At 32.5% G+C, this 27,310-nt stretch overlaps 1 protein-coding gene across 3 annotated transcripts; it reads left to right on the plus strand.

Moving 5' to 3' along the window:
* The first annotated feature begins 247 nt into the window (after positions 1-247).
* Positions 248-26,904, plus strand: LOC139512109 (D-aspartate oxidase-like). 3 transcript variants are annotated; one of them, XM_071299502.1, is made up of 11 exons: positions 248-398; positions 5,522-5,757; positions 8,915-9,029; positions 10,043-10,128; positions 12,103-12,168; positions 12,792-12,846; positions 14,689-14,790; positions 15,522-15,583; positions 16,692-16,809; positions 18,289-18,387; positions 25,839-26,904. In XM_071299502.1, exons 2-11 carry the CDS (start codon positions 5,564-5,566, stop codon positions 25,947-25,949), a joined length of 1,008 nt encoding a protein of 335 aa, XP_071155603.1. In that variant the 5' UTR covers positions 248-398; positions 5,522-5,563; the 3' UTR covers positions 25,950-26,904. The 3 variants fall into 3 exon arrangements, with proteins under 3 accessions (XP_071155603.1, XP_071155601.1, XP_071155602.1); XM_071299500.1 differs by having other exon boundaries at positions 314-370; XM_071299501.1 differs by lacking the exon at positions 248-398 and adding an exon at positions 839-958.
* Positions 26,905-27,310: the final 406 nt, after the last annotated feature.

The raw sequence follows: 27,310 nt of genomic DNA on the forward strand, positions 1-27,310 counted from the left end.
AAGAAATGACTACTTTTCGCCCAATCGAAATGGTGCATGGACATATTTTGTTTCATATTATTAGAATTATTTTCAATATTATCGGTATTAAACTTGATTATCGACACATGAAAGTTTGTCAGCATTGTCAATCTTTTTAACGTTAAAGTACCAATAGTTCGGTCACTACTCAATTAAGTTTGTCGATAACGTAGCTAATTTTGACGGTAAAGAAACATCAATTCGATCACTTCTCTGTTACGGGCTGTAGTTATACGTGTGTCGAACAAATTAAGAAGAAGGTGATTAATGTATTGGCACTTGCAGTAAAGAGTTTTTAGTACTTGATATGATATACATTTTCCTGTGTAAATATTACGTAGTTCTTCAGGTATACACATAGTTAATGAAACTAAACAGTAAGTTTTTTTTTAAATCTGATTTATTTATAGATCTTTATATAGTTTATTTAGTCTTTATCCATCAATACATTATTATATTAATTGAACAGTGGCGGATCCTAGATATTATATAGAGTGTATCTCGGGAGGGTGTTTGCCGCCCTATGATCGTCTGAAAATATATACATATACATATATATCAGTTTTCTAACAATTTATATTGCATTAATTCGTCTAAAATTTTCAGTATCAGTATCTATAACGTTTAATGGAATTACGCCCCTCCCCCTTTTTAAAACTTCTGGATACAACCCGATTAATAATTCCTCTAACTGTTGTATGTAAAGTATGCAAGACTGTTAATTACAAAACTACGTGTCAGATATCACATATTATTCAGTTTAAGCCTTGAAATGGTCGCTGAACCTGACGTGGAAATTTACCTGAACTAAAAATAAACACAATCAATATACATGTGTATGACCATGTTTAAGTAATATTATTTCAAGGGAGATAATAATTTTCATAAGTCGTTCTTTTGAAGGACATTTATATAAACATACTAATAAGGAAATAAGGTAATTTTAAATAAGCAACTATTTACAAATGTATAATTGACAGTTCAAACAAATATTTCATATGTTGTATTATTGTATTGTTCAAGAGGCTGATTATCTTGTTGTCTGTACGTAATTGATAACAGTATTTATTGTTTGTATGTCATATTTATAAACAGCTATAGATGTGAAACCCTTGACAAAGTGAGGCGTCCAATTGGCTTTGTGGGAACTTTTTACATCCGACGTCCCGTAAAGATACAGCATCACACTCTCGATCTACATTTTATCAAAAGGACATTGTACCAACTCTTTGACGTCACGGGTTTCTAATTTCTTATCTCAATCCACTATAGATGCACCCACATTTTCCTGATGCATTTCAATTTCATCTACCTTCATCCCGAACGTCCTTAATTAAGGATCAATTATACCTGATGTATTTTAAAATTGTTCATTTGACATCGTCCTGAACATACATAAACTATTTTTTACTTGACATTTACAAAATTTACAAATGACAAACGTATGCATGAACTTATTAATTGCAATAACTCTTTAAATGCCTTGCATTACGGTATGCCTTACAATATCTATTTTAGTATTGTACTTCCAAAATAATTAATATTTGAATGCTTCATTGCTTCTTATACGTCTAAATCTACTAGTGTGTTGATTGATTCATTGTGTTTGGATACTGTCCAATGGCAAATAATGTTTCAAGAATTTGCAGACCGAGATCAGAGTGAAAGTTTCCACTGAAATTTGTGATGAGTGTACACAAGGTCAGAAATATGTCGTTACAGAAGTCACGAAAGAATCGAGACAATATCCTTTAACGACAACGGGGTGTTGCTAAATGGCAGAAACGAAATACAGAACGAAAACGGAAAACGTTTTAAACGGGGTGTTGCTAAAAAGCCCTCTAAAGTTAAACAGGACTTCAAACGAAGCTGCGTATTTATATAAACCGAACAGCTAAGTGGAAATCATTCTTAATTCAGTATGTGTTTTATTGCAGGAAGTGGAAAATTTATAAATGACCACATTGAATACCCATCTCAACATGTCAAGTTAATATCAACATGATTTTGATGCATTGATGGAAAAAAAGAAGTCGAAAAATTATATGTTATGACATTAAAATTCTAGAACTATGTGTGGCGATGTGCATATGTATCATATCTCTCATGTTTGCAATGCAGTCGTGTTGGAGGATGATGATTGATTGTTAATTACTGAATGTTCAGTAGCAAATAGTTCATGCATATTCAGGACGAACGTGTTGGAGGAGAATTTAGACATAAACAAATACTGGAAATGATTATAAGTTATTATAGATGAATTAATCTCATATGCCTGAAAGTATATGTACACAGGTCTTGAAGTACATCATGTATAATATATTGTGTATTAAAAATAATAAATAAATGGCAATCAATCAGTTATGAATGTGTTTAGGTATGCATATATAAAACACATGAATAAATGTTCATAACAGACAAAATAATTTAACTAAATTAATTTTAAATAAACCTTAAAATATAGCATTAAACCCTTTTAATGAGCACATTTGCATGGCAAATATAATCTCTTAAGAAGTAAACATGTCTATTTCTAAGTTGGTTCTCTATGTTTGTGTGTTTGTCATGACGTCTTAGATTTCGATGAATCGCTATACATTTTCATTGCTTAAAAAAAATTGATATCACAAGTTTTTCTAAAATTTGTGATCACTATTATAGAGATTTATTAAGGCTCTGAAGTAATAATACCCCAGTAAAATGCTATACATGTATAAAGTTGTTCTTGGGAAATCGTTTTACAAAGTCAAATGTGACGTCACTTTGTGCTGGCTTTGGCTAACTCGGCTGTGCATTTTTATGTGCTGGTATTTAGGTTGCTTTATAAAATGTATCCGATTTTATTCTGTAAGTGGTCACCACTTTGGTTTTATCATGTATATCTATTATATATTCATTTTATAAAATTTACTGTTTGCAAAAGTATGAATTATTCTAAATAATAAGGATGTTCTTATCCCAGGCATATAACCCTAGCTGTATTGTTCACAACTTTTTGAAACTTTTGGTCCTCAGTGCTCTTCAAATTTGCACTTGTTTGGCTTTCAAATTTTTTTTATCTGAGCGTCACTGGTTGTGTGGACGAAACGCACGTCTGGCGTATTAAATTTCAAACCTGGTACCTTTTGTTAGCTATTGTTCGTGTGTTTCTCTGTCCTATATTTTCTACCATTTATTTTCATTGTAGTCCTGTCATGTAATGTTGTCATTTTAATTTTATATTTAACATTGTCATTAAAGCGGGAGGTTTGGCATGCCACAAAACCAGGTTCAACCCACCATTTTTTCTTCTTAAAATGTCCTCTACCAAGTCAGAAAAATGGCCATTGTTATATTATAGTTCGTTTCTGTGTGTGTTATATTTTAATGTTGTGTTTCTGTTCTGTCGTAGTTCTCTGATATTTGATGTGTTTCCCTCAGTTTTAGTTTGTAACCCGGATTTGTTTTTTTTTCTCAATCGATTTATGAATTTCGAACAGCGGCATACTACTGTTGCCTTTATTTACTTTGCACATTTCTTATTGGCTTTATAGTCTTATTGTTAAAGGTTATGATTATTGTTGTTGATCAATCATTGCATCAGGTTTATTTTTTGGGATGCACACCTATTCGCTTATTGGCAGTTTTAAAAGAGACCAAACTTTTTCTTGTTTTTCTTCATTGTTTCCTATATTTTTTCTGATCGTTGTACATGGTTGTCTTCCTGTGATGTTTATAAAGTTTCTGAATGAAATCCGCTGTTATGAAGTGCAATCACTGATATAAGCGTGTCAGTAGATCACACTAAGGCCAAGACCGTGAGCGGTGAATAAAAGTGTTATCCCTTTGGTCTTCTCTCGACCTGCAGTAAAGCCTTTCCCATTACGTCAGTTAATGTGCGGGATGTATAAGTACGCAGCCACGTCTTGGAACCAGAATATGGACGTTAAATCCAATACCTCGTGAAGAGATAGTGCCATGGTCTCTGCACCTCACAAACTCTTGTTACAACTCTTTAAGGGGTCCGTAGGTGGTCTGCTGCAATGTAGCAATGTAAAATTTCTGCTCTATCCAACATAACATTATTTTTCATGATCAATGGCAGTCCAAATTTTCCGCTATCATCCCAGACGGCCATTATTACAGAGCCTATATATTGTATTGACTTTTTAGTTTTTTATCGGCATGAACATGTATGAAACATTTTCCATTGGACGTGTAACAGACATTATTCAATCAAAAAATACTTTGAGCAGGTTGAAGGGAAGTACACCACTAATTCATGGTCCCATTGCTTTCTATGTTAAATTCGTCCATTTCAAGCAGGCACACCTCTTTTGTTTTAAGTTCAAATAAAGTGACAATCATTGCATGTCAAAGCAACATTTTGTTGTGACTTGTACTCAAAAAAATCAACAATGGCATATAAGAAAGAACTGGTTCCCGGAAGTTCGGATGTACCAAAACAGGTACTTCAGATCTGACAAACAAACAAAATGTACCCTCTTTTTAAAAAGTGGTGCAGTTTTTTTAATATTCAAAATTAAAAGTAAAGAAATGCTCAACAATGATCAACAGTCCTTTATCCTTCATTTGAAACCAAAAATACCTAAATATTCTACATGTTTTGAAAGTTACACTCATGCGTAGGAACTATTTTGTGTTAAATGTGTTCTTCTTTCTGTGTGCTTTCTGGCCGGGCCTGAATTAGTGGTGTTACATCTTAAATGTTATTTTCGCGACGTCAAACTGTGACATATCGGGAAAATATGCATTTTTCGACTGATTTTTATCATTCAAACTTATTTAACTTTTCAAAGAGTTCATGGACCCCTCTGTTTTAAATGACATTCGGTTTGATTACGTTAACTATGAAGATTATTTGTACCAAATTTCATGAAAAAGTCAATTATGCAAAAAAAAATTAAATATATGTGCAAAAAAATGACGGTTTTTTTTCTACATTCTTGAACATTTGATAAATTTTAGTTATTTCTAAACAAAATATTTTATAAATTTATAGGATTCTTGTATAAAAGACAACTTATCAATAATTTAACAAAAAACAGCTTGTGTTTATCTTTTAAAACAAAACAGTTATGCATTTCTGTCGGGAGGAAAAAATACGTCCGCAAATCCGAATTTTGAGCAAATGTCTGAAACGACCTCAATTTACTCAAGAAGAACCACTTGAATGTATATTTTTTTTATTACATATTTGATTTAAGCAGGTAAAAATAGCCTAAGTATATATCTTAAAGGAATAAATTCTCACCGTCAGAGATTTTTTTATACTTGTGTATTTGTTATTTATCATATCGTACTTAATTTAAACTAACGTACCTTCTTTTCCAGTATTAGTTGTTTAATGCATCTTTTTTTTTTACAAAAATGTGTGGAAACTTGAAATGCACAAAGTTCAGATCTCAGTGAAGTTTACGATTAAGATTAATTTCAGTAAACTGTTATTGATCAATTTTGATGGAAAAATATAATTAATATGTGCATAATTTCATTGTAGAATATTGCAAACCCGTTGAAATTAAACATTCATAGCAGAAAAATGACGAATATTGCTGTTCTTGGTGCTGGGGTTGTCGGACTATCTACTGCAATCAATATAAAGAGAACCCTTCCACATGTATGTGTCACAATTATAGCCGATAAGTTTGGAACTGAAACGACGAGTCACGGTGCAGGAGGTATATTCAAACCAACAGCAAAACTACTTCCCGGTGTACCAGAAAGCATTGCAAGGTAGTGATGTTTATTTTCCAAGTAACGCAAACCAGTGTTAAAGTTATTTATTGATAATATACCATAGTGCATTATCTTTCTAAAACTCCACTTGAAAATTTGAAACATTGTGATAAGATCCTAGAATAAAAACATTAAAATTGTACACTTTATGCTAGTGCCCTAGAATTGTTTTCTGTTTGTTTCTATAGGATATTACTATGCGTAAGCTTTATTTCTGTATTGGTATTGTCATCAGATAAAGTCATGCCGATTATAAGATGTATAATAGTTTTCTCTGCTTTCAAAATCTTTCTGTTTGAACCCGTCGACCTGGAACTTATCAATTATTGGTAATATTAATTATTTGGAAAACAAAAGGGCCTGGAATGGAGTATTTATTAATCAACAGCATTGTCCTATATGAGTTATAAATAAAGTTGAATTCTTTGATTCTCTGTTTTACGTCATTCCGGCTAACAAATCTGAGGCATTTTTAAACATTGAAAATTTTTAAGTCCAGATTTTTAGTATTCGTATTGTCATCTTAGGCAGTCATACTGATTTAAATACTACAATAGTGAACAATGTGACAATGATTGAATTTAGTAGTGTGATTATAACCCGTGTATATAGCAAAATCCTAAATACACCGTTTGGTGGTGCGCCTGTTAGATGCGGAACGTACATGCAGATAATGTAATAGGTAACAGGTGAATAGACCACTTTCGAGTTCATCCGTCACCGGAAAAAACTCGTCAATTATACACGCCTTTATGACGTCATTTACCAGATCGAGGGGCTCGCCTGTATCCCTGCACTATTTACGTTCATCAAGCGTCTTAGTGATCGTCACTGTGAAGGATAAACTAGAAATAATGGTTGTTCTGTAGGTACTTATTGCCAATTCCCTAATGACAGCAGTGCTGGTTGTCAATTTTGAGAATTCAATTTGCCGAATAATTCGTACAATATAGAATTATAGTTTTCCAACCACTCGCTCAACATTGGAATGGAAGTGACGACGCCCCTAAACGCACAAATGACGGTGATAAAGGCGCGTATAATTGACGAGTTTTTTCCGGTGACGGATGAACTCGAAAGTGGTCTATTAGGAGATAACTGTATTGTATTTTAAGCTCCGACGGCATCAATTGGGGATTTGATCGTCGCAAATAAAGTTTACTGGCGACGCGTTAACGGAGACAGTAAACGGGTATTTACGACCATCAAATCCCAAATTAATGCCGTCGGAGCTTAAAATACAATATTCGTTATCTCCATTCTAATGAAACTGACAGAAAACAACGTTAAAACATGTATTTAAAATCTGGTATATGCCGTCTGCGCTTGCGCGTACGTCCGATAGAATCAATTGTCAATTGGTGCCATGTAAATAAGTGACGTTATCCAATCAAAATGAATGTTACAAACGTTGTTGCATTAGAATATACTATTGATATCGGTATCGGATTCGACCCAGAACACTGTCATGTTAATTATTGCCAATATTTAATTATGTGGAAAACAAAAGGGTCTGGAGTGCTGTAATTTTTAATCAACATCATTGTCCTATATTAGCTTTATATAAAGCTAGTTGAATTCTTTGATTTGTCGTTTTTACCCATGACGGCTGACAAATTGGACCTCGTTATTTTAGTATTATAGATGATTTAAATCCGTTATAGCACATTTTACCGGATGATAATTTTTAAGTCTTCCTGTCATTTAAAATACACAAATCTACATTTAAATCTCAATTATGTACACAGGCACATAAACTAACAAAAAACAACTAATAGTATGCAAGATTAATATTATTAGATATTTATGATGTTTAACTTATTTCAATACTTAAAATGTTGCCAAACTTGAAAATACGGTCATGATTTTTGCCAGAATGCACCGAATTGTTAGGAAGTGAACATAACATATATGGACGTCTTCCGACATACTGTAAGAAATAAACACATGCTGATGGTCATTTAGGATAGTGTTTATTTTGTGAGCGAGATCATTCTGGTCTCTTCTGTAGACCTATCAAAGAAGATATTATTAAAAACAAACTATCCATTTTCTCTGAACTAGTACTTATTTTAGTTTAAAGACCCGCTAATATAATAAGAACATGTGATATGAGTGCCAATAAGACAACTCTTTCATCCTCCTCGGGTGCTGGATTTTCCCGCTATGTACATAAGAAGACCTATAGTGCTCAGGCAAAGTTGGCTTTAGATTGATTTGGCTTTTTAAAGGTCCGGCATTTTGGTCATATATAATACCTCTTCAACTCGGTTCTCATACATCATTGGCTTTCAAATATTCGGCTGTGATCGTTCCTGCATGATGAAGGTTAAGAAACAGACATATCTTTTCTTTGAAAAGGGTTCTTTCGGTAACGACTTCAAGATGAATTTTTGGAGTTGCATAAATTTTGAGTTGCTATCCCGTATTCATATATCAAGACAGAATTATTATAAATGTACAATTTATTATGTAAATAGATATAAGGAGATGTGGTATGAGTGACAATGAGACAACTCTCCATCCAAATAACAATTTATAAAAGTAAACCAGTATTGGTCAATGTACGGCCTTCAACACGGAGCCTTGGCTCACACCGAACAACAAGCTATAAAGGGCCCCAAAAATTACTAGTGTAAAACCATTCAAACGGAAAAACCAACGGTCTAATCTATATAAAAAACGAGAAACGAGAAACACGTATAAATTACATAAACAAACGACAACTACTGTACATTAGATTCCTGACTTAGGACAGGTGCAAATATTTGCAGCGGGATTAAACGTTTAACTGGTACCAAACCTTCTCTCTTTTCTGACACAATTGTATAACATTACAACATAGAAATACACACGATAAAATATCAATTGGAAGGCTTAACTCAATCAAAAAACGTAAATTAAGACATTATGAACGAATACATTTGATCTGCGTTACCTGAATGCAAATACAAAGTTAATAAAATTATTAGGGATAAATAATTAAGGTCAAAATTAAATAAACATGTTTAAATAAAGTTAAAGTAAGATACCAAGTTGTGAAATATAAGATGGCTGTATGTTGATAATCATTGATGAATACTGTACTCATACGTCTCTTTATCAAGAATTTCTAATATAAACCTTTAATGATCATTATTCATTCTTTTTAAAGAAAATGGACGGTTGATTCCTGGAAATGGTTTTCTGGTTTAACATTATCGTCACAAGCTGGTATCTCCGGAAATCAAATGGTAGCTGGATACTATTTTAGTAACGAAGAAGTTAAAGTAAGACCATATCGACTTATTTTTATTTTTATTCCTAGTTTTGTCTTTTTAATTTTCATTGAACACTTGTCATATTACAAATATTGATTCTTAATTATTTATTTTTTTAATTGAAAGACGTAAATGTTGACTTACTTTTTACCTTTACTCATCTTGATCTGATCGTCCTTTGGAATCAAAACATTTTGTGTCTTCTTTTTTTCTTATGTTTCAACCCTCTAGATATCTTTTTCTTTAACATAAATCTCCTGTTTTTATACGCGAGCGATTTAGAGCTTGACTAGTTGTACATGCACTCAATTATTGTTGGGACTCGTATGTTGACCTCTAGATTTCGAAGTCGTTGCGTAGCTGTGTCACTGTCATATATCCCGCATTTCTTTTTTCATTTAGAAGTCAACTAGAATCACAACCCCTCCCCCTCCCCTAAAAAAAGAAGATAAGTTCATTTTTTTTCTAACAGTATTGTCAAATACAACATTAGTGTAGGTCAAATAAAAATTAATAAAAAAAAAGAAGAAAAAGGCCTATAAGGCGTCAAGTCGAAGAGAAACTTGCGAAACCATGGCAATCAAAACGAAAGGCGACGAAAGGACAATTAAGTCAACAAAACACTGCATACAACGATTAGATATGTTAAGAATACTTCTATGATGGTCTGAAAGGGGTTTACAGAAAAGATAATTTTAGAGAAAACATGCAGAATGGGCAAAAAGTATAATGAATTAAAACAAATAAGCCACAAAAAAAGAGAAAAACGGTGCTAAAACATAAAGAATGGAGAATACCAAGAAATAATTATAAAGGATAGAGAAAAATGACTGAAATTACTAAAGAAGGAATACAGAATTGAAGCACCGACCCCATCTAGATCCTCTTTTATGTTATATTGCAAAAATAAGGCAACGACAGAAAAATAAAATTATTATTGAAAGTATATAAAGTAAGTTTTCACATCCTATTATTGTTTTCTTTTAAATAAGTATTTTATTTTTTTCTATATCATCTTTTAGAATCCATTGTACGCAGACTATGTATATACATTTTCAAGAATGACGGACGATGAATTAAGAAGTTTGAATATGTATAACAATTATAAGTAAGTGGTAAATAGCAAGGATTATTTTTTTATAATTCTTATATGATTTGCATACATTGTATCTATAAATACTTGAATAAATTGGATTGGTCAATAAGAATTTTTCTCTAAGTTTACACTTCGATAAACCATGTTTCCGAAACTACTTTTGTAATCTATTCATGTGCGATACACAAGTTTGCAGTGATACCGGGATTTTCAGCAAATTGAGATATAAAAACAATTGCATAACAGTTGTGACTATCCTAGTGCATATATAACCCAAAAAAAAGAAATCTCTTACTCACAAACTCAACATAAAAGTCCGAAGACTTTTATTCAGTTTGTGAGTAAATCGCCCCGATTTACACATCAATAACCTCTAGAAAAAATGTGTTTAATCCTATAATGTAAAGATAAGAACTCTTATCGTTGTAATGCGTAGTTTTTGAAACGTTAACACTGCAAAAGTTCATATCTTTCAAAACGGTTTCTATTCATCTTACTCGTATTTTGTTATCTTTATTAATATCGTTGAGGGAATCTTTATATTTAGAGTGCATTTCTTTCTAACCAAAATTAGGTAAACGTTGTGTGGCGTTAGTTGTTGTTTTCGAAACGCTACAAAAGTAGAAACAAATACATCGTTTAATTAGTGTTTACTGACCCTGTTTGAACTTTCAATAATGCATGCACATGTTGTTGGTAAACAAATTTTTTACAAACGTAGAAACAAATACATCGATTAATCAGGTTGAAGTTAGAAACAAATGTAGTGTTTGACTAACAAACGATCTACAACAAACTGTAGAGGGGGTCTCATTGGGGGTTCCGATCCCGGATCCCGCTTACCGTTTTTTCAGATTCCCGTATCCCGCTTACACTATGTAACTAAGCAATTTTCATTTTTTTTCATTTCCCGGGTCCCGCAAGACCTCATTTCCCGTTTTCACGACACAATAATTTGACTTTCACGTGTCGCGCTTACAAAAAATCGGCAATCCCGTTTCACGCTTAGACCCCAATGAGCCCCACTGTAGACGCATTTCTAGCGAGTGCATAGATTGTCAAAGTTTATGTAAACTTTGCAAATGTATGTCAAAAAACAAATGATCAAAACATGTGCGCGCTTAGCCGTTTGCATCGTTTGTGTTAGAAAAAAAATGCACTCTAAATATTATGTTAACGTGACCGAACTTCAAAAGAACGGCGTTTTGAACAGGCATTTGGTATGTCGCTTTACTTTTAATAGTCATTTGAAAATTACAATTTGAAAAAAATGAATAATGTTTGATATACTTGTTCGTTCTTATGTTGTACTGTTATACCACTGTACCAGGTTAGGGGGAGGGTTGGGATCCCGTTAACATGTTTAACCCCGCCACATTATTTATGTATGTGTCTGTCCCAAGTCAGGAACCTGTAATTCAGTGGTTATCGTTTGTTTATGTGTTACCTATTTTGTTTTTCGTTCATTATTTTTATATAAATAAGGCCGTTAGTTTTTTCGTTTGAATTGTTTTACATTGTCTTATCGGGGCCTTTTATAGCTGACTATGCGGTATGGGCTTTGCTCATTGTCGAAGGCCGTACGGTGACCTATAGTTGTTAATGTCTGTGCCATTTTTGTCTCTTGTGGACAGTTGTCTCATTGGCAATCATACCACATCTTCTTTTTTTTATATTGAATGGCTATTTTTTACAATAAAAGAATTGTAAGTGAACTTTCTTGTAAATTATCAAAATCTTCATAAATGTATAAATGCTATTGAATTATTTTCTTCCCCTACCTTATTCAATTATTTCGATAACATTATAATTACAAGTATATATATATAGCTTTTTTACGAGCTCCATCGTATCCCTTATTAAAAGCACAACAGAAATGTAGGTACTTCAAACCATTGAAGACACAAAAACAAACTGACCTACGAATTGAATTAAAAAAATTTAAAATATATAAGTGTGTTTCACAGTACTGATATTTATTTGTAGGTATGGTTACCATATAACAACAGTGATAACATATGTAAAGAAATATCTTCCATGGTTAACAAAACTGTAAGTTGAAGCAAAAAGTACCGGACACAAAAAGGTCACGACCTTTTGACATTTGTTATGACTTATAATCGTTTGTTTTAAGTTTCATTAGACTTTAGCTTGAAAAAAAATGACAGGAGATAATAGATCAGAAAATCAATCCGTCTTATTGCCGCACTATTCAGTTAGATCTCGTACGTTTGATGTGAAATCGAATGAAGTCTATATCCGGAATAAGATTTAGAAATTATAAGCCTTAAACAATAAATCAGGAGTTGCGCAGGCGGATTAGGAAAATAAATGACCTGGCTTTGAAAGAACTAACTGGAATAAATATTCTGCATCACAAAATGCAGGATACAAATTTGTACAATAAATAGTAAAAAAAATCTGCTTCGCGAAGCCTCGAATAAGAAACAATTCGTAGCAATATATGAAAAAAATATTCAATCCGGACAAAATTACCAGGAGTGTAAAAGAATTATCACATTATCACATTATTTTTCACTTCTAAATTTTTACTGTCTTATTAAATCAAATGCAGGGGAGGTTGGCCTTTCATCCACAACCTTAATTTAAAAGAATCCCTTGATGCACACATTTAAACGTGATATTTACTGAATGAAATGAAATTATATTTTTAGATATTTAGATGATGGAGGAAAATTTGAAGGAAGGCGAGTAGAAAATTTAAACGAGGTATTATTAAAAAGTTTCTTTACAAATCACTTACACTTTATTTTCGCATTAAATTAAGAGTTGAATACTTCTTTTTGTAAATTTATTGGGGTTTGAAAATGTGCGTAAGCGCTTTATTCTGAACATGTGCACATGCACGGTCAACGGCTTTTACAACCCCATAAAATTACTAAAAGAAGCATGCAATACTAATAATTACATTTTCTTGCTCAAATCATGAAAACACGATTTTATAAAGTTTTCTTTTATTTACCTGCTCATTTTATTGTGGAAGCTCGTGTCATCATGAATGTTACATTTCATTTTGAAAGAAATGAAGGTTAATTTCAGAATGATGCGAGATTGCTGTTAGCCAATCAAAATAACGTATCATAAAGAAACATACATGCAATGTAATTATTAAATCATAAGAATTCGTACTTTTGATTTGCCAAAATCTATAGCGAGGCATCATATTTTATTTCTCAATAATATTTAATATTCCAACACGTGCTTCTCATGATATCTCCAATACAATGCATACAAAAACAAACGAACAATTTGCTATTATTCTTAATTTCGGGGTTGTAGCATAAAAATGTAATCATGATAATTGAATGTGTATTTGTTATTTTGAAATGTTGTAAAAGCGTTGATTGTGCGCGCGTTCTGTGTTTCGATCATCCCGTTGGACAAGTATGGTGCGTTGTGTAAAGTAATGCTGCATTTTATGTTATAATTGTCTTCCTTTACTTACCGAAAATTAAATATGGTTTACTGTATAACGTTACACACATTATATTACTGACAGATGGAAAGATGAAAAAAATTGTATGTCGTATAAGAGGGTCTGGATGGGCTTTACAGAAAAGAGAATATTCGGTACCGTAACTAGTGTAGAATAAAGGGCAACAAATAAAATGAAAAGAGAAAAATAGGCAAAAAATACAGAAAGAGAATAATAGAGTCACTGTGATAAAAAATAGAAAATAACAGGCAAATTTTATAAAGAATATATAGAGTAAAATGGCATAGAAAATTAAAGACTACAGAAATAAAACACCCCCTTCAAGTTTAAACTGAACAAACTCCAATGACTCCATAAACACATAATATATTAAATCATCAAGGGATCCCTTCATGTAGACAAACTAACTTGGTACAGACAATATTCCATGTAAATCTGAACTAAGTCTTGTCATAAAACTTAAGGCTCGATAGAGTTATGTTTCTATAGACTTTTTTTTATTATTGAACATCTTCATGTAGCTTTCTTTTCTAACTTAAAAGGGAGACTTTTTTGCAACTTGTATCTATGATGTATTAGTATACGTATACTGCAATCTTTCTAATCGCGCAGTCAACATGGTCAATATAGTTTTACTATATTTTATATGTGATATACAGGCAATGACCGTATATGACCTTAAGCTGAGATCAGTCGCATGCGTTCAACAGAGCCTCTAACTTCATCGCTTCTAAGCCTAGTTGTCGTGTGGTGAAAAGTTTTTGTCTCCTTTGCAATCATACCATATCCTCTTATTTTTATAGATATTTTTCTAAAAGATTATTCTATATTTTTTGAAAAATTAAGTGAATACACAGTCTGTCAGCTTTTCTTTAGGATATTACCATATCCCATGGGGTTTGTTTTTCATATCTCAAAGTAAGCATGGTGTAAACTGAAATATGTTTTTTATGAGTAAAAGTCATACGGCCTACTTCTATAACAAAGATATTTTTAAAGGAATCCAAGCGTAAATAAATCAAGCATACATGTATAGTTTGAATATATACGGATATGTTTGGAAAAGTAAATAACCGTAAAAGAAAATAAAAGAAAACATTATAATTATTTAACAGCTTGTAGGTAAATACGATGTTGTGGTGAACTGTACTGGACTAGGAAGTAGGAAACTATGTAACGACGACAAGATACATGCAGTCAGAGGTCAGTTGATAAAGGTATGATCATACTAGTTAAAACAACCCTAGTGTATCAATGGGCCGTGGACGCAGCGAGAGGTCAGTTAATAAAGGTATGATCCTGCTAGTTAAAACAGCCCAAGCTTACCAATGTGCCGTGAACTCTGAGGGAGGCAGGCTTCAGCTGGCTTCTACACACTAATGTATAGTAGTACAGCATAATGGACGCCACACTGAACTCCGAAACATACAAATGATCCCAAATTTTGAATAACACAAGACTAACAAAAAATATATGCTCTTGCTTTGGTACAGGCGCAAAAATGTGGAGGGATTAAATGTTTCGGGAGATCTCAACCCTCCCCTATACATGTAGCCAATGTGTAATGTCTGACTGATTAAAAAACATACAAGACTAACTAAGGTTTCTGAATTAGAACAGGCGCAAAAAAAAAATAGTACAGAAAAGAATCATTTTTCACAAGCACATAACGGACTGGAACAAACTACCTGATAGCATCATAAATTGCACAACAGTAGACGCTTTCAGATCATCAATCTCAAAGCATCAATATGAAATTCAGCTATTCTCATCAAACTTATTACATACATTAAATATTTGCAATATTTCTTTTTCTTTTTTTTTTTATTATATAAATAAAATTAACCTATTATAAACGTCTTGTAAATTATCACGAAGGCGCTCACTATATATGGTAGATGTATACGTACAAAAGTGTATATGTAAACAGTTGTTGTTGTTTTAACAGCTGCGAGCTGATTGGATAAAATACTGGATGTATACAGACGATGGAAAGTACATATTACCAAAGTATGTATCAAAAGATATAAGTAATGTATAATACAAAAATTGTGTGCAACAAGCATTTGAAAATTAAAACTTTTGGAGGAATAACTTTTTGATAGATTTTTTTTATAATATGTATTTAAAATGCATGTCAAACTATACAAAAATATATCTCAGAAATAATAAGCAATGATTGTGTGTAATAATAACTTCCGTATATGTTTCATGGTCTTAAATATACATGGAAAAAAAATACCCTGTAAAAAAAAACAATCAACATTCTAACAACACAAAAATATGAAATATAGGAACTTGTCAATTTAGCACTAATGGTACACATAGTAAAAAAAATAAGACACTGTGTCAGGTATTTGAATTTGGAAAGTTTTTATATTGAGTGCCTGTAGAATCACAACAAGTACTAGGATCAGCCCATTTTGTTCCCACTTATATTATAAGTTTTTATTCATTCCATTCCTCAAATAATTTGCTACGTGCTACTCGAACAGATTGGTTTAGCATCGAATGTTTAGTTCAGAAACTTTCAATTAGTCTAGAAGGGAACATAAGGGTACAAATCAAAGCTCATCTTATGTGACCACTCAAGACTAGTTGCACTTGCAAAGAACACATTCTCATTGGCATTTCTGTTTGTAAACCTATCCTATTGGGTTTTGGTGGATATATTATTTACCAAGCAATGCAAAATAGAAAAGGGAAGTGGGAAATGTGTCAAAGAGGCAACAACCTTATCAAAGAGCAGAAACCAGCAGAAGGCCAACAATGTGTCTTCAACACAGCGAGAAAATCCCGCATCATGAGTTGGGCTTCAGCTAAGCAAAATGTGTACTTGTTCAATGAAAATTGTCGCATTGTTTTGTAAAAAGTGTGAAATTTGCAAATGTTAAAATCTAAAAAACAAAAAATCTCAGACTGAAAATTTATGTAAATGTTCTATTTTACAGTCATTTCAAAATCTTAGAGAGACTTCAATTTACAGAAAAGATTTGTTCGCTCGAAATTATATAAAATGGAAAATACACTAAGGAGATAGGTTTCAATTGGTACTTGTACTTACTTGTATATATAGGTACTAAAAGCATTATACTAATTTTGAATTTATCCTTTATAGTGGAGATTTGACGATAATTGGTGGCGTCAGACAAGCTGATAATTACAGTCTAGAATTAGACGAACAAGATAAGCAGGAAATTCAACAAAAATGTTATAAGTTTTGGCCTCCACTTCAGGTAAAAACGAAAATTATTCAGTACAATTGTTCCTTTAGAGTTATAGTCCTTGAATGATTGTTTTTTTATTTTTAAGTGATCTTTTTCGTTTTACATTTTGTAACAACACATGTACAGACTGTTGCACATTTTCTGTTGATCTGATATTTATACAGTGATGATGGAAAATTTCTTTTAATAATAAAATAATGCAAAAGATATTTCCACATTTTGAGATTTAAACATGATAAATGGTGTGGCATGCCAAATACGGAGTGTCTATTCGTCCGGCTAGCCGGACGAATAGTTAAAAATCTCTATTCGTCCGGCCATCCGTCTGCGGATGTGCAAATATTCAATATCAATAAAAGTGTCATGTGACGCGGAAAGTGTCCCGGATGAGGTGTCGGATAACAAAGTTAACGCGCGTATGCAATGGACGTTTTGAGAATCATATTCAGATACATACTATATATCTTTATTTACCAAAGTCATAACAACTATAGGCATAGGATATCGTGATTTATATTTAAAGGTGTCATAAAGAAAACAAGAGAGAATGTGATTGCTTTAAACAAATTTATATAGGAGTGATTCCAGAACAATAGCGTATACATGTTAACTGTAAGGAATAAATCAAAGTGAAATTGATAATTTACCCCCATTTACTTTATGGAGGCAAAACCGTATTCGGAAAAAATACTATGTCAAACTTGCTTGGATGCATTTTTTTTAAGTTATACTACAACGGAGATCTATGAACATGCACTGATATTCCTGGACTGGGAATATGACACCACGGGTTGGGATATCCCCCCTTTTTTTCTGTTGTAACTTATATACATTGTACATTTGTTTCTAAAAAAAAATCTATCGAAAACACAATCCTACTTTTGGGGGCAGGTTACACGTGCCTACCCTTTTCTCTAATTTCCTATGAATTAAAAATCGCCGAACAAATTAAATCGTGCATAAGCATTTGAGGACCGTCTTACTTTAACCAAACTTCACATAATCAATAAATTCAGGATCTTTTGGATCATAGATGTCGAATGAAGCCAATAATCATTGGCCTGACTATTTTCCTAACAGGAAATTCATAGGCAGAACAACAAAAGAGAGAATCATTTTTGCGATGTTATATCTTCATCATTATATTTTTGGTCGGACAAATAGCGAAAAACCGTAAAAATGCTATTTGTCTGGCTTGCCGGATGAATAGACATTTTTTACTATTTGTCCGGCTTGCCGAACGAATAGTCACTGCCTTCAAAATATTACAGCAAGACACTAATAAAACTTTCAGATTTATCAAAAACATTGCAAAGACTTTTTGAATAACCTATGCAAAAAAGCTATAAATAATATTAAATTTACAAATATATTTACTCCATGTTTTGTAAGCGAGAGATTCTGGCACTTAGCAGCTTCTTGTTATTTGTGACACTAAGTTCTTTAGCTCAATACAACGTAATGCAAAGTTTAATTTTCCTGTTTTAGGGGGCGCAAATAGACAGTGAATGGGTAGGTCTGCGCCCATCAAGGAGTCCATTACGTTTAGAACCTGAAATAATGAACTTGTCAACTGGAAAATTAAAGGTATGATTGTAAAATTTCAAATAATGATATTTAGTCGTTTTATAGCTTTCTTCTGTTCAATTATGTATACAATGTACTCTCGTATGTTAATAAATGACAATAGGAGCACATTTTCTATTCTATTCTATTTTATTCTACAATATAGTGACCGCTTTCAACAAATTGAAGATTATGTCACAGGAGGAAACTCACAAGACATAGATTGAAAAATGTACATTTTTTTAAAAATACGAAAAATAAAAAAAATAAAATGTTTTGTATAATAAAGTAAGATGTTGTAATTGAGTTAATATTGATGCTTTGAAATTGAAGATTTGAAAGAGTCTACTGAAGTGCAATTTACAATGTTATCCGGTAGTTTGTTCCAGTCGGTAATAGTTCTTGGAAAATAGGATTCTTTTCTGTACTGTGTTATGCAGGATGGAATTTGGAAGCTGTTCGAGTTAGAATGTCTTGTTTGTCTTTTTTGTGGAATTAATTTATTATTTTTAGGAATTGCAACCTTTTCGTGTTCAATTTTGTAAAGCATTATCAATCTGGAGTCTTTTCTTCTGTCAGAGAGACTGCTCCATTCAAGATGTTGTAACATGTTACCAACGCTTGAGGTGTTTCTGTATTTGTTGGTAACAAAATCAACTGGTTAAATGAAGAATCGTGCATAATCATTTAAGGACCGTCTTACTTTAACCAAACTTCACAGAATCAATAAATTCAGGATCTTTTGGATCATAGATGTCGAATGAAGCCTTCTCTGAAGCTATGAAATATTGTTTCACTCCCCATTACCAGTATTATATCATTAAAGTGTTCAATTCAGAACACTGTTCTTGAACATATGCGTTAAAAGACCAAACACGATAAATTGGAACGCGCCAGGACGCCGCAATATTTACGGTGTACATGAACGCCAATTCACAAGATTTTTAAAGCAATGTTATCATTGATTTTAATCATTTAATTACATGAAATAAAGCAGCATATACTTTAACCCAAATAATGTCAGTTGTTATATTTAGTCGAACTCCGATTGCTACAGACCGATAGAGGGCGCAGAACACAACGAATTAATGAAACATTTTCTATGAAAACATAATGTTTAACTATTTTTCGTATATCAATTTCACCGACAATTGACAAATGTGAATAGCACATATTGCCTAATTTTGTTTGTTTAATACAAAAATGTATTAATGACAATGCTATAAAACTAATTGGATATATCTTCTTTGTATAGTCAAAATTTTACATACTCAAGTACAGAATTTACTTTACATGTTCAACTGGCGTGTATATCTAACTTTTAAAATCTTATGATATTAACTTTGAAGTTTCTAAGACTATAATTTTTTTAAGTCAGTAAGATGTCTTGTGACTATAAGAACGCGGCAAATTTTCAACATCTTGATATTGAAAATTTTGACTTCTGTGAAATTTATGTTTTCTTCTTTAAACCTCCATCTTCTTTTTCTTTTTACATTAAAACTGTAGTAAATTTTCCTTCTAGTATCTCATAATTTCTATGCTGCAAAACATGGATTTTGATTGCATAAAAAAACAGCAAAACTTGTTAGTTATATTACATTAGAATTGAGAATTGTCACAAGGAGTTAACAACCCGACCAAAGAGCAGAAAACAAGAAAAGGCCACCAATTGGCCATCAAGACAGCGAGAAAATTCCTTATCTAATTAAAAACCAATTTCTCATCGATCCCGTTTTCAGATATGTCGCTCCAGGAGTGACAAGTTAAGTTCGTTTCTGTGTGTGCTGCATTATTGTTTGTTTTTGTTCACGTCAGTGTTTCTGTTGTTTCGTTGTTTTCTTTTTATAGTCAATGTGTTCCCCTCGGTTTCAGTTTGTAACCCGGATTTGTTTTTGTCTCCATCGATTGATGAATTTCGAACAGCAGTATACTACTGTTGCGTTTATTAAATTATATTGAAAAATTCTGCACCCATTTAGTCTAGATTAAAGGATCTTTAAAAAGTCAAAAGGTTTTTAAAAGTTTTTTTAATTGTTTTAAGGAACACGTTCTCATCTAAAATTAGAAATTCTCATTAACGGTAATTTGTCATAATTCGTACTCAAATAGGTCGAATTATTGCTCATAAGACAAACTTATGCAAAAAGAGAAAAATAAAGGAAAAAACACATTTTTATTTTATCGAGCACTTGGAAATCGTGAATCTGGCATATTTAACACCTGGTGTATGCTGAACTGAATTGTAATAAATTAACTTGCATTTCTCAGGCCTGTATGCTAGCATACGTACCTGGTGTATGCTAATGTCTACATTTAATTAATACATTGTATTTCTCAGGTATGTATGCTAGCATACGCACCTGGTGTATGCAGAACAGCAAATATTGAATCAGATGTTGTATTTCACAGGTCTGTATGATAGCATACGAACCTGGGTGTTTAAAAAAATCCTTTACGTCAGTATAGTTGTGGTTTTACTTTATTGCCGATTTCAAGTTTTTTTTTTTTAAACTAGGCTACCACTGACCTTTTTATTTTCTCCCGTTGGTAAACAGAAAAGCGCCGGTTAATTTGCAAGGCAAACCGGTAAAGCGTTCACTGTTGTAAATCTATAAATGAAAACCAATTCTTAAGTTCCATGACTATGATCGATTTATTGACCTAGCAGTTATCGGTTTTGTTTGCAAATTAAAATTACGGAAAAATGAGGCGATCATAATTTGTACAAGGTTCCAAGTTCGAAGTTGTTGACAAAAATTTATATGACGTCAGGGACCTTCTGACGTGAGGCGGAGGGATTTAGACGGATAGCCTTGACTTACACAAGTTACTTAGCAGTACTGATGTTAGAATAATAGCAATTGATTACAAAACAACCTGTTTTGTTTATACTTGGTATTGGTAATTATTAAAAAGTCAAAGAAAAAAGGACTATTTATCTGCGGAGTCACGCACTCCATCTAGATGACGTCATTTATAAATGTAAACAATTTGAATGATCAATGAAGGAGTTACCCTCACGGAGAAGAAAATGGACAAAAATACGCTCTATTATCTTGATTTGAATAAACCAGAAGCAAAACAGAATGTCGGATATATTTATGGTAAGTAAACCTAGCTGTTTTTGTACATTTTTCACGATTTCATTTAACCGTTGTGGTTATTTTTATACATTATTATTTCTTATTTTTCATGTTGGGTCCCATAGCATAGGCGGATACAAAAGGTACCTGTCCCCCTTTTGTGGGAAAAATTTGGTTGATTATATAGGAATTACTGAACCTTGGCTGGAACCCCCTCCCCCTTTATGAAAATATCTTAATCCGCCACTAGACTGTTTAAATCAATAGACATTAATACTGTAACGGGGTAATTTATGAAGATCTTTTTGAAGATATTTCAGATACTTTATTTCACTAATACATAGGCGTAGCAGGCCCATAAGTAATGGTACGTTTTTTGGCAAATTAGACATGGGGACACGGAAGTGTTCCGCCAGCGTCTTACGGCAGAGGGTATGGGGGCCGCTCAAGGCCCCCAGAAGCTCTGGGGTTCATAGCGTTAAAATCCTGCATTCTGCGCGTTTCCTGGCACTAAAGATCGTTTCTGAAAAGCAGCATTTTTTACTCGACAATTTGAAAAAAATTAAGTATATTAATGTCTGTGTCTTGCAGGTTTTGCAGTTTGTTTCCATTTTTGTGTCATTTACAAAGCATGCAATTATTGCGCAAAATTCATTATAAGAAAAAAAAAGGCCAGAGGTTCCTTGCTACAAGTTAGGACAGGCGCAAAATTGCTGTAATGTGGAATTTTAAGACAACCACTTCGTCAGTAGGGTGTCGTCTTGGCCTTGTAAGTTATTTTTTTTTTTGAAAATCATGCAGCGACTGTCAAGATGAAGTACTTAAATAAATCACTGACTATGTTCTTGCAATAATTTGCATCTTGTCTATTTGTCAAGAGTGTTTAAATTGGAAAAATGAATGTTACTAAGGAAATGACATATTTCATTGATCTTCAATCAATCACATGCATGGCGACAATTTGTTTTTCAAGGGAACGAGTTCAATTCAACCACTATAAAGAACCCTTAGTTCATATAAACTTTAAAATCAGTAATTGTGATATAAATGTAACGCTAAACGGGTCTTTGTTCTGTGTATTTTGGACAGTCATTATTTTGGATATATATATCTGGGATCTAATCCTTCTTGCCCGTTTACATAAGGAAATAGCTATTAAATATTTCACCAAATATATATATAGACACACTACCGTCTATATACTAGTAACGAAGTCTGTTTAATGTTCACATGTTTAATCACATGTACATGTATATACGATATATTTAACAGGTTCACAGCCCAGGTTCACAGTTATAAATTCCAATACAAAACGTTACTTAGTTCCAACTCTATAAAACAACATGTTACTTCATTATAATCTATATCGCAACTTAATTGATACTTCAAGCTACTACACCAATATAAGTGATCAATGCAAAAAGTTTCTTACAAAATCGTGCTATGAACCACTGTCCTTAAATTACATTAAACCTTGCTTTGATAAACGTCCAAATGTTATTACAATTCTACTGTGCAACTAATGTACCGTACATGCAAACTGTCACATTTAATAATCAAGATAAAAGATCATTCAACAAATTAAGTATAATTGACCATCAAATCTTTGATGTAGTTGACCACGCCACATCAATGTTAAATTTGTGAAGTGTAAAATATTTACTCGCATATGTATATATATGTATATAATATGTAGTTTCCATTTCTCGTTTCAGCATTTTTCAAACATTGGCTATACCTTTCATGTAACTATTTATGTGTTGCTTATGAATTTAATTGTAACACTTCTTAGTGACTGGATAGGTTAAACCAATGCCTTCCTAGAAAACTATGACACCAATGAACAACACCAGTCTTTTTGCTGTTCCTGCTAATAATGTATGCATGGCTTCACTAGAAAAGGCATCAATTCTTTGGCTTTCCTGGTTGAAGGATTTGTTTTTACAACTCCAGTGTATACACAATTGTTACCATAGTATATAGTTGTTTGACCGTTATGGAATAACCGTTTCACAGATGATATCGGATATATGTTTCTCACGTCATAACTACAATGCCCTTCTCTTTTCATGAATTTGACTTACTGTATAAAGCTAGTTATCAGATTTGTAAAAACATGAGCAACCCGACGGTGCCACTGTTGGACATTTGGAGCAGTATCTGCGTACCCTTCTGGAGCACCTGAGATCATCCCCAGTTTTAGGTTAGGGTTCGTGTTGCTCAGACTGTGTTTGTTTTCTATGCTGTTTTTTTGTGTACTTTAATTTGTATATTTCATGTCATGGTGTTGTCAGTTTATTTTCGATTTATGAGTTTGACTGTTCATCTGGTATCTTTCGCCCCTCTTGAAGTCTATAACTTAGAGAATGATGAAAAATGATAGTTTTGCAATTCAAAATATGAATACAATATAAGGCTGGTTAGAATGCAAACCATTCAGCTTGCGTAATATCTAATAAGTGCCACCAAATATGCAGACATTTAAGACAGGGGCAAACCATACACAAGCTTACTGAACACCAGCTTGGTTTGACAATACTAGAATGTATGTAAAACTGCAATTCAATAAAACATAGATTGGTATACAAGCAATCAATAAAAGCTTGTATGTATCCATGCAAGAAAAATAAGCTTTCACCGTACACCAGTGTTGTATGCAAGAATACCGTGAACTGAAAATGTCAAACAAATATGCAAACTTTAATGTTCCAATGTGTATAGAATTATATGTTGGTATGCCGACAATCAAATCCATAAACTCCATTGTTTTACAAGAGTTTATTGAAAAGCGGGTTAGTATACGGGAATAAACCCCTGAGTGTTGCAGTTAAGAATTAAGAGCTTTCTTTCAAATTCAAATGAAGTTGAAGGCTATACATAAGTAATTCCTTACATCCATGTAATTCGACCTTTTCATTTCACAATCATACACATCTCCTTATTTTCTAAGGGAGGTATGCAAACATAATTAAATAAGAAATGTTACTACTCAATAAATACTTAGCATTCAGGCATACAGACTTGCCAATACAAACATGAATCCAGAATAAAATTTTAGAATCCATGCAGGCATACAAGTACCTAGCAGAAAAAAAACACCAAAATAAATTGGTTTACATATCCCAGGTTCGTATACAGGCATACAGACCTTAACTATGCCAAAATAAATATATTAAAGGTTCTAAATACACCAGATTTGTATGCAGGAATACAGACCTGACAAATACTTATATACGCAGAAAGTTAGAGTTCAACATACACCAGGTCGGTATGCTAGCATACAGACCTGACAAATACTAGTATATAACTCATAATAAGGATAGATTGAGAGTTTAACATACACCCGGTCGGTATGCTAGCATACAGACCTGAAAAATGCTAGTATATGCATAGAGTGAAAGTTTAGCATTAACCAGGTCGGTATGCTAGCATACATACCTGAAAACTACTAGTATATGGATAGAGTGAGAGTTTAACTTACACCAGGTCGGTATGCTAGCATACAGACCTGACAAATACTAGTATATATGCATAGAGTGAGAGTTTAACATACACCAGGTCGGTATGCTAGCATACAGACCTGACAAATACTATAGGATGTGCATAGAGTGAGAGTTTAGCATTAACCAGGTCGGTATGCTAGCATACAGACATGAAAAATGCTGGTATATGCATAGAGTGAGAGTTTAGCATTAACCAGGTTGGTATGCTAGCATACAGACCTGAAAAATACGTTTATATGCATAGAGTGAGAGTTTAGCATTAACCAGGTCGGTATGCTGGCATACAGACCTGACAAATTCTAGTATACACATACAGTGAGGTTTTAGCATACACCAGAGTTGTATGCAGGCATACAGACCTGACAAATACAAGTAAGAGAAAAAAGACTTAATTTAGCATACTTTTTATTGAAACATCTGAAATAAAGATGGGTAAATGCTACGTTATGTATATATTTAAAAAATGACATAAAAGTATAACAAAAATGCAGAATGAGTATCTTTTTAAGGTTTATTTACTTGAACTATTTCCTTGGTGTTAAAATAGTTCATTCTAGCATCCTATGAAAAAGGTTTATGATAAAATGATGAAATTTTGGTTCGCATTTACAAAGAAAGATCACAAATCTTGCCAAAAGATGACAAACAAATATTGTTAATGCTAAACAGTGAGTTTTTAACGCGAAATATATCAATAATCCCAAATGTTGTAGCCTTTTCACACAAAAATAAGTTAAGTGGCATATGAGAATTTCTAATTTTAGATGAGAACGTGTTAAGTATACGCTTCCGAATATTTAATACAAAAATGTGTGAAAATAATCATAAAAAATTATGAAATATGATAAATATATCTTAACATAATTTATAATACTTGTTCCAGGTCGTTCATAACTACGGACATGGTGGCGTTGGGATTGCTATGAGTTGGGGAACCAGTTTACATGCCACCGAACTGGTTAAGGACATGTTGCAGTCACATTCACATTTATGATGTTAACCAAATTTATAAATTTATTGATTTGCGATAATGTAACAATGCATATTGAGATTAGCTTTTATCTTCTATATATAATATATTAGCTAACCACACAGTATTCAAACTGCTTGTTCGGTCTCTGTATGTACACAATTGCAGTCAAATAACTATAGTTGATGTTCTAGAAATTCAATTACATTTTGTAACCACACATGTACAGACTGTTGCAATAGTTTCGTTGGTCTGATATTTATACAGTGTTACTCTATGATGTAAAATTTCATTTTATAATAAAATAATGCAAAAGATATTTCCACATTTTGAGATTCAAAAATGTTTAATGGTGTGGCATTTAAAATATTATAGACATTAATAAAACTTTCAGATTTATCAAATACATTGCAATGATTTTCTGTGGAATCACTTGACATTTTGTATTAAGATTTCGATATTGTTTTGCAATCCAAATCAGAGAGGATTTTCTCCATGGATCAAAGTTAACAATTAAAGGATCCTTTGAAAAAATGCATACACATTGCTTTTTTCAGAAACAATCACCCACATTTACAAAATCTTGCACTAAAATAATAGAATTTTCTCGTTTTTTATATAGATTATACCGTTGGTTTTCCCGTTTGAATGGTTTTACACTAGTAATTTTGGGGGCCCTTTATAGCTTGCTGTTAGATGTGAGCATATTATAGGTTTCTTTTTGTCAAACCAAAATAAGTATAAATTACCACTATGTTGCAACATAGTAGAATTGTATAGAAAACAATTTATAAAGCATCTCAAACATTAAAACCAAGTGATGCACGTGTATATTTCAGGAATCAAAGATTGACACCATCAGTGGAGAACAATATTTAAGTAGAACCATTATATTGGAAATACATAAAATTGGTTGCTTTTTTTTAACTGTATATTTATATACATTTATTTAAATCTTGAATAAATGATTTGAGGGTGATCATAGTTATATTAATTTAAAGAATTTGATGTCAAGTTGTCACTATGGAACACAGTTAAACACAGAACCCAATGAGAAAAAGAATCGAACCATATCATGCACATGTGATATCATGGTGAACACATAATAGCTACAAAATTTAATTGTAGTTATGCCAAGAAATTCAATTTTAAATTATATGTAAGTTCGGCTAAAAGGGATCAAATATAGTTAAAACCACTAGACTCAAGCTGTCTGCATGAGTTTAGTGTTAAAACCTTCTAAATATTACCTTTTTTATCATGTTAAAAGGCCGTACGGTGACCTATAGTTGTTAATTCCTGTGTTATTTTGTCTTTTGTGGAGAGATGCTCATTGGCAATCATACCACATCTTCTTTTTTATTCATCATTCTAAATTCAGCATG

The sequence above is a fragment of the Mytilus edulis genome, chromosome 2, assembly GCF_963676685.1.
Source record: "Mytilus edulis chromosome 2, xbMytEdul2.2, whole genome shotgun sequence".
Classification (NCBI taxonomy): Eukaryota; Metazoa; Mollusca; class Bivalvia; order Mytilida; family Mytilidae; genus Mytilus; species Mytilus edulis.

Coding starts and splice junctions, on each gene's coding strand:
- LOC139512109 (XM_071299500.1), top strand. CDS start 329: ATGATATACATTTTCCTGTGTAAATATTACGTAGTTCTTCAG. Junction 12,169..12,791: donor CTTCCATGGTTAACAAAACT/GTAAGTTGAAGC, acceptor TTATATTTTTAG/ATATTTAGATGATGGAGGAA. Junction 16,810..18,288: donor AGTTTTGGCCTCCACTTCAG/GTAAAAACGAAA, acceptor TTCCTGTTTTAG/GGGGCGCAAATAGACAGTGA.